The sequence below is a fragment of the Geotrypetes seraphini genome, chromosome 10 (genome assembly GCF_902459505.1).
Source record: "Geotrypetes seraphini chromosome 10, aGeoSer1.1, whole genome shotgun sequence".
Lineage (NCBI taxonomy): Eukaryota > Metazoa > Chordata > Amphibia > Gymnophiona > Dermophiidae > Geotrypetes > Geotrypetes seraphini.
The window spans coordinates 143,391,589-143,400,210 of NC_047093.1; the positions used below are offsets into that span (position 1 = coordinate 143,391,589).

General features: G+C 46.3%; 1 protein-coding gene across 3 annotated transcripts in view; it reads left to right on the forward strand.

Moving 5' to 3' along the window:
* Positions 1–1,903, forward strand: part of TNNT1 (troponin T1, slow skeletal type) — a 46,505-nt gene extending 44,602 nt beyond the window's left edge. For all 3 annotated transcript variants that reach the window (XM_033961376.1, XM_033961375.1, XM_033961374.1), the window contains 2 exons: positions 202–242; positions 1,611–1,903. In XM_033961376.1, coding sequence (XP_033817267.1) covers positions 202–242; positions 1,611–1,653 — 84 coding nt within the window. In that variant the 3' untranslated portion in view covers positions 1,654–1,903. The remainder of the gene's footprint in view (positions 1–201; positions 243–1,610) is intronic.
* The last annotated feature ends 6,719 nt before the right edge of the window (positions 1,904–8,622 follow it).

Genomic DNA, 8,622 nt, shown 5'->3' on the forward strand with positions numbered 1-8,622 from the left:
CAAATACACATGACAGAGAATTACATATATTTAAGATAATGGGAATATCTGGTCCTCCCAGAAGACTTGGTTGAGAGCCCCTGTAGAGTTGGCTCCAGATAAGGTTTCTCATCCTAGCTAGCGTCCTCAGAAGTTTTTGCTGCAACAGCAGGTCTGAACCTTTCATGAGAAGTCATGGACTCTTCAATCTCTCTTTCCTAGATCAATGTCCTCTATAACCGCATCAGCCATGCCCAGAAATTGTAAGTACAGATACCCTGAATACGTGTTGTGTGTCTTCTCTTCCTTGATATGTACCCATATTGTTTTTTATATGTCTACATGTTGCTTCCAAACTCCACTTAGACTTTAAACTGCTTGCTTGATTTCCTTTTACAAGTGGATTTTGGCAGGACTCTGCAATTAAACAGATTTTGTATAGGATAGTGATTGAGAGTGGAAATGTGACACCAGCATTCCCAGATCAAATCAGGGTTACCAGATGTCTGGATTTACCCGAACATCTCCTCTTCTTAAAGGACTGTCCAGGTGTCCAGATGGCTCTCCGGGCCAGGAGCAGTGGCAGCATACAAGGCAGTATGGATGCAGAGGGGCCTGCTCCGTGGTATTCTTCCCTCTCCCCCACCTACGTCCTCTGGCTCCGCTGAAATTTTGTCTTTGGGCTGGACGACAGTGGTAGCGAGGCGAGCCTGCTGCCATTGGCCCACTCCAGAAGCCTTCTCTCTGTAGCGACTTCCTATTCCTGCGTACACGGGACAATCCAGAGAGGCGGCTTCCAGGGCAGGCCAACAGCAGCAGGCTCATCTCACTGCTGCTGCTGCCGGCTAGCCCAAAGATTAAATTTTGGCGACGAGGTAGGTGGGGGACAGGGAAGAGCCATAGGGAGGGACTGAGAAAGAAGCACAGTCCTGGGGGGAGATTGAAGGGAGAGAGAACGAGAGAGAGAGAAGCACTCTTACAAGGACATAGGAATTTCTTTTAAAAGGCAAAAATCATTCATCTTTATTTCTCTTAATTGTTTTACACAAAAATGTCTGTACAGTACTTTTACTTTTCACCCAATAGAAAAAGTAAATTCCTTTTATTTGGTAAACAATTGTATGGTAAACTTAGGAGGGGGGTTATAGAGAAAGAGAGAGAAGCACCTACAGGGGAGGGGAAGAAGGGAGAGAAAGAGAGAAAAGCAAGTACCTGTGGGAGGGAGGTTGGGGGTTGTGGAGGGAGAGGGAGAACCACCCATGGGGAGGGGGAAGAGAGAGAAGCATCCGCAGAGAGGGTGTTGGAAGAGAAGCACTAAAAGGGTACTGAAGATTGAAAGGGGGACTAAGGAAATGGGTGAAGGGGGGGGAAAGGCAAGACCTGTGGCAGGTGGGGGTAGGCAGGAGCGAGACTGGTGGGAGGCGGGGCAGGGCTGGGGTCATGTGTGACTTCATAAACCCTAGATCAAAGGGCTGTGAAATCTGCAGACCAAGGTTACAATCCCCGTGCTTTCACCTATCACCACAGCTATGAAAAGGTACACTGGGGTCTGTGAGCTTCCGAGGGGGCTGGAGTTGTGCAGGGTGTGGAGACTGGTTCAATATTAAAAACTATCTTTATTGTTACTGCAGCAAAAAGACAGGCAAAGGTCGTGTCGGAGGCCGCTGGAAATAACGAACTGGAATTGGTGGAAAGTTTTCTGCACACTGCAATGAGCATCTGCTCGACTGCTTCTTGGTTGGACTTCTTACTCCTTTGACTCATCTTCCCTCCCACCGGCCGTGGACTAATGCCTCCTCGCGTCGTCTCTTCAGGAAAGGATTCGTTTGCCCAGTTCCTTGTATCCCTCCAACACTATGATATATAAAAAAAAGAAGAAAACTCTTATTTCCTGGTTAATTAAAACAACAACATAAAAAGCTGATAGGTGTCTTGAGCTTTTTTTATCCTGTGTCGGGGGGGGGGGGGGGGGGGGAGAAGGGAGGGGGGATTATGTCAGCACTAAGTCCTCTTTTTCACCATCTTCCTTCTCTTCTGTCTGAAACTGCACAACCATGCCTATAAAGATTAAGTAAAGTTGCCAGCTAGATCCAGATTTACCTGGCAGGGCCGATCCAGTCCTGGGGCCTTAGCCAGATCCAAAATCCCTTCCTTTGAGAGCACAAACCTCTGCTTGGGCTAAAAACAGTCAATATTTTATTAAATATTTACAAGATAAATTCCAGTCTTGTGGCAGGAAGAGGCGCTGTGTCCATTTGTAGATTTAGCTCACACCTGTTCATTGGATAAAATGGTCAAAGAAGTTGTATGTAATGTCTTTTAACTTAACAGATATGGGCCAAAATGTCAAGCATTGTCCTATGTCCATAAACTGCTATTAACCATGTAGACTTGGGAAAAACCACTGTTTCTTTCAACTACTACTACTATTAATTATTTTTAGAGCACTACCATACATACGCTGCACTGTACAGAGTCACGAAGGAGATAGTCCCTGCTTACAATCAAGACAGACAAGTAGGATGCCAGGGTGGGGGTTACTGTTACAGGGGATGGCGAAACTGCTGGCTAGTGTGGTGAGCAGAGAGGAGTAGGGTTATGAATCGAAGGCTTTCTTAGAAAGATGGGTTTTTTAGCCTACTTTTGAACAAGAGAAGGGGTGTGGCAGACAGACTCAGGTAGTTTGTCCAGGCATACGGGGCAGATGAAAGGAACGACATCTGGAATTGGAAGTGGAGAAGAAGGGTACAGACAAAAGCAATTTGTCTAAAGAATGGAGGTATACAAGGAGAGATACTGAGGGGCTGCAGAACAAACACACTTGTAGGTTATCTCTGGGGTAAACAGCATAGACACTCTGCGTCTCAGAAAATGTGCCAGTACTTCTAACCTGGATTGGTTACTGGGACTGAAGAACCTTTGGTCTGGCCCAGCCTAGCAATTCTTATTGCATTCTTTATCAGAACTGTAAGTGCTGCTATGCCAGGGAGAAAAGACATAGAAACTAAAAATGGGATGTTAGATAAAGACTATGTGGCCTATCACCATTGACTCCCAGTCTCTACTATTTATTTATTTTTTTTATTTCTAAAATTTCTTAACCGCCTATAACTAAGAAAACCTCTATGCTTGTCCCATGTTTTCTGGAATGAAGTCTTGGTCTCTAGCAGCTCCACTGGGAGGCCACTCAGTCTCTCCCCTTTCACCTTCCAGAGCTTCCCTTCAAATGAAAGAATCTCACTTCTGCGCATTTATACCACAGAGATACTGAAGTCTGTCCCTGTACAATTTGTAACCATTTTATTAGCCATCCTCTGGACCGACTCAGTCTCACTGGAGACTGACCTCCTTTGCTCTGCTGGCCACCTTCTCCCTATGATTAAAGTTACTGTATGACTCAAAAAAAAAGAGGACGGATTAAGATATCTGGGTTTTACTTCCATCATAAGGCTCCAGAAAATGGAGGACCGATTGAGACATCTGGATTTTACTTCCATAGCATTTTACTTCGCTCCTGAATTGGAGTCCTTTTGAATTTGAGAGAAGTCGTATTTTTCAGATATTTACTTTTCCCTGCTGCTAATATTAATAGTGGTTCAGCTTGTCAGCATTTTGGTTTCCTGAAGCAGTAAAGCACCGTTACTTACCGTAGGTGTTATCCAGGGACAGCAGGCAAATATTCTCACACATGGGTGATGTCACTGACGGAGCCCCGGTATGGACCACTTTAAAAGTGCATCACCACTTTAAGAACATAAGAATTGCTGCTGCTGGATCAGACCAGTGGTTCATCATGCCCAGCAGTCCACTTACGCGGCGGCCCTCTGGTCAAAGACCAGCACCCTAACCGAGACTAGCCCTACCAGCGCCCGTTCTTGTTCAGCAGGAACTTGTCTAACTAGGTGTTTTCCGCTATAACAGCCTCCGGAAGAGCGTTCCAGCTTTTTATCACTCTCTGGGTGAAGAGCTTCCTTTAGAAAGTTTGCGATAGCCTGAACTGCACATGTGCGAGTGCCTTCCCACCCGACGTAGGGTGCGTGATCCCTCAGTTAAGATAAGCCAGCTAAGAAGCCAACCCGGGGAGGTGGGTGGGTTGTGAGAATATCTGCCTGCTGTTCCTGGATAACACCTGTTATGGTAAGTAACTGTGCTTTATCCCAGGACAAGCAGGCAGCATATTCTCACAGATGGGTGACCTCCAAGCTAACTAGAAAGGGATGGAAGGAGAGTTGGCCTTTAGGAAAATTAATTTTGTAATACAGATTGGCCGACGTGCCCATCCCGCCTGGAGAAAGATTCCAGACAGTAGTGAGAAGTGAATGTATTAACTAAGGACCAGGTGGCAGCTTTACAGATTTCCTCAATGGGAGTAATCTGAGGAAAGCAACAGAAGCTGCCATAGCTCTAATTTTGTGGGCTGTGACATAACTTTCAAGTGCCAGTCCAGTCTGAGCATAACAGAATGAGATGCAAGCACCCAGCCAGTTGGAAATTGTTCTCTTAGAAACAGTATGCCCCAACTTCTTTGGATCAAAAGAGATGAACAGTTGGGGAGATGTTCGATGTGACTTTGTCTGTTCAATGTAATAGGCCAAAGCTCGTTTACAGTCCAAAGTATGTAAAGCAGTTTCTCCAGCATGAGAATGAGGCTTAGGAAAAAACACTGGTAGAACAATTGACTGGTTAAGATGAAATTCAGTGACAACTTTCGGAAGAAACTTTGGATGTGTACATAGATGGGATTTTAGAAAGTGCTGGGGAGGAGACAGCTGTCCTGGTACATGTAGGTACCAATGACATAGGAAAATGAGGGAGGGAGGTTCTGGAAGCCAAATTTAGGCTCTTAGGTAGAAAGCTGAAATCCAGATCCTACAGGGTTGCATTTTCAGAAATGCTCCCAGTTCCACGTGCAGGACCCCAGAGGCAGGTAGAGCTCCAAAGTCTCAATGCGTGGTTGAGACAGTGCAGGCATGAGGGTTTTAGATTTGTTAGGAACTTTCTGGGAAAGGGGGAGCTTGTTCCGAAAGGATGGACTCCACCTTAACCAGGATAGAACCAGACTGCTGGCGCTAACGTTTACAAAGGAGACAGAGCAGCTTTTAAACTGAGATGTGGGAGAAAGCCGACAGTCACCCGGGAGCAGATGGTTCGGTGTTGTTTCAATAGTATCCTTGGAGGATACTATTGAAACATGACATTTAGGGAGTCCCGGTAGAGAGATTCCGATAAAGGTGAAAAAAAGCCAGGAGGATTTAAGAGGAAGGCAGAGTAAAAGACTCAGATTTTCCCTGTCTTCTAAGCCGCTTGTAGTTGCAAAGAAAAAACACAATTTGAAGTGTCTGTATGCAAATGCTAGAAGCCTAAAAAATAAAATAGGAGAGTTAGAGTATAAAGCACTGAGTGATGAGATAGATATAATAGGCATCTCGGAGACCTGGTGGAAGAGGGACAATCAATGAGACACTGTGTTACCTGGGTACAAATTATATCGCAAGGTTAGAGTGGATCAAATTGGAGGGGAGGGGTTGTGCTATATGTTAAAGAGAGAATTGAATCAAATAAAATCAACATTCTGCATGACATAGATAGCAAAGTGGAATCCTTATGGATAGAAATTCCATGTGTGAAGGGAAGGAATATAAAGGTTGGGTTATACTACCGTCCCCCGGGACAAAATGAGCAGACAGATGAAGAAATGTTTTCAGAGATTAGGAAAGCTGGAGAAATGGGCAACACTAATAATGGGTGATTTCAATTACCCCAACATTGACTGGTTAAATGTTACATCGGGGAGTGCTAGGGAGGTAAAATTCCAAGATGTCATAAATGACTGCTTCTTGGAGCAACTGGTCTGGGAACTGATGAGAGGGGGGTGCTATTTTAGATTTGGTCCTTAGTGGAATGCAAGACATAGTACGGGAGTTAACTGTGTTGGGTCCGCTGGGAAACAGTGATCATAACGTGATCGAATTTGAGTTGATACCGGGAGTAACGTTGCAAAAAAAAATCTACTGTAGGGGCGTTTAATTTTTGAAAGGACGACTATGATAAAATGAGGAAAATAATAATAATAATAATAATTTATTCTTGTATACCGCCATACCCGTAAAGTTCTAGGCGGTTCACATCCATTAATTAAGGTCCGTGATAACACACGGATTTACAAAATTTTGACAGAGTTACAGGCAATGAAGTGGGGGGGGGGGAACTCTTTGAAGAGATTAGGTAGAGATAACGGTAATACAGAAGGAAGGGTTGTAAGGTATGATATAGCGAGAGAGAGATAAAATCGGGGGAGGGGGGGAGAGGGAAAATGGTTAAAAAGAAGCTAAAAGGATTGGTTGCAAAGGTTAGGACTGTAAACCAGGTATGGATGTTACTTATGTTCAAATCTATTTTTATTAAGTGAATAAGAAAGCAACAAATAACAACTACCACACTGAAAAGGGCTAAGCTTCCAAAAATGCCCAAATCCGTGCAGTATTAAGTCGTACAAAGCCAACAACCCCCCAACCCCACCCTCCCCCCCCAAAAACAGCCCCTCCCCCCACCCCCAACAAACAGAAGCCAAAAGACGTAACTTTCAAACACTGAAGGCCCGTGTTCTGGTGGCCCCCAGCTGACCCAAGGAATCACCCATCCCTCCCTGAACAACCCTAAAGAAGAACTAAGAAAAAGAGGAAAAAGAAAACAACAAAAAAAAAAAAAAAAAAAAAAAAAAAAAAAAAAAAAAGAAGAGGGAGCGGTGCCCGAACCCATGAGACGCCTAGAGCCTCAGCCCAGCTAAACCAGAGGATTCAACAGGAGACTACGCCCTCTAGGAGTTAAGGAGTCCAAATAAACTCCCCAGACAAGCAAAAAATGGCGTCGGCGACGAGGGTGGCCAACAGCCTCGCGGGCCTCCCACCTAGCCAAATTATGCACCAGCGCTCTCCAGGACCAAAAAGAGGGAGGCTCCGAGACAGTCCAAGATTTCAGAATGCATTTGCGAGCAAGGAGACACACCTTACGACACCAAAGGCTACCCCCTCTAGGAAGACCGCGAAAGGCCCCAGGAAGATCAAGAACCAGCTGCTCTACAGTACCCACAATAGCCCTCACAAATAACCCACGGAAATATCGAGCAATAGCCCTCCAAAAAACCTGTATAGTCCAACAATCCCAAAAAGAGTGAGCTAATGTATTGGGGGCCCTGCCACATTTCAAGCACAAAGGGGAGTCAATACCTCCCATTTTATGCAACTGGACTTGAGTAAGATAGGCCCTATAAATCACTCTAACATAACACTCACGATACTCCGCCCCCGTAATCAGAGAAGGGACCCCACGCACCGCACGCAAAACATCCCAAGCACCAAGATCTAGGCCAAGTTCTCGACCCCAGCTTCGCCTAAGCTGCGACACATCCTTAGTATCCATAAGCTCCAACAAGGCCCTATATAATGCCGACACCGAAGTAAAAGCCACTTTCACCCCATCAAAGAAAACCCGAAGCCGCACCCCCAGCGGGAAAGCAAGGCGATCCTGCGGAAGGGAAAGAATATAATGCTTAACCTGCCAATAGGCAAAAATATCTCCCCAACCCCCACCCAATCGATCCCTCAAAGCGTCCAAAGGCTGCAGACCGCCCTCCTCCGTCAACAAATGTTCCAAAAGATGAAAGCCTCGGGCCGCCCAGTCGTGAAAAGCCCGGCTATCCCGGCCGGGCGCAAAGGCCAAATTCCCCCGAAGGGGAAGTTGATTCGACACCCTCGGGTCCCCACCCAGTCTGCCGACCAGGCTCTCCCACACAGCACGCATAGACTTCAACGAAACACACGCACGGAACTCCGGGGGAAGATCCGTAGCGGGCAAGTGTAAGAGACTGTTCAAGGTATGAGGAGCATAGAAGGCCCGTTCAAAATCCAACGGAGTATACTGATGTTCATCCAGGAGCCAGTCTTTCAAATGGCGCAGCAAACAGGCCTCATTATAAAGGCCAAAATCCGGAAGTCCCAGACCTCCCTGTCGCCAACCTCCCACCAAATAAGATAAACGAACCTTCGGTTTGCGCGAATTCCAACAAAAACGGGACAGCAAACGATATAAACCGTTGACATCCTTTTTCAACAAACGAAGCGGCAACGTCTGCATCACATACAGCCAGCGCGGAAAAATCACCATGCGAACCAAAGAGATGCGGCCCAACAGGGTCAGAGGGAGGCCTTCCCAGGCCTCCAGCTGGACCTTAGTATCAGCCAAAAGCTTGGGAATATTAAGCGAATAAAGCTGAGACGTGGAAACCGAAATGTTGACCCCCAAATATCGAAAGGAGCCCTGGGCCCAGCGTAAAGGAAAAGAGGCACCCCACCGAACCTGCAGTGCCTGTGAGGACGGCAAGGCCTCAGATTTAAGCAAATTCAAACGGAAGCCTGCATAATCCCCATACTCTCTCATGGTCTCCAAAAGAGCCTGCAAAGAAGAAGAAGGGTCCGACAGGAAAGCCAGGAGATCGTCCGCAAAAGCAGCCACCTTAAAGCTCTGATCCCCCAACTGAGTCCCCCTAATAGTCGGATTCGAATAGATGTCCCGAAGGAGGGGGTCAAGCGTCAACACGAACAACAAAGGGGATAGCGGACATCCCTGGCGAGTTCCCGTATGAAT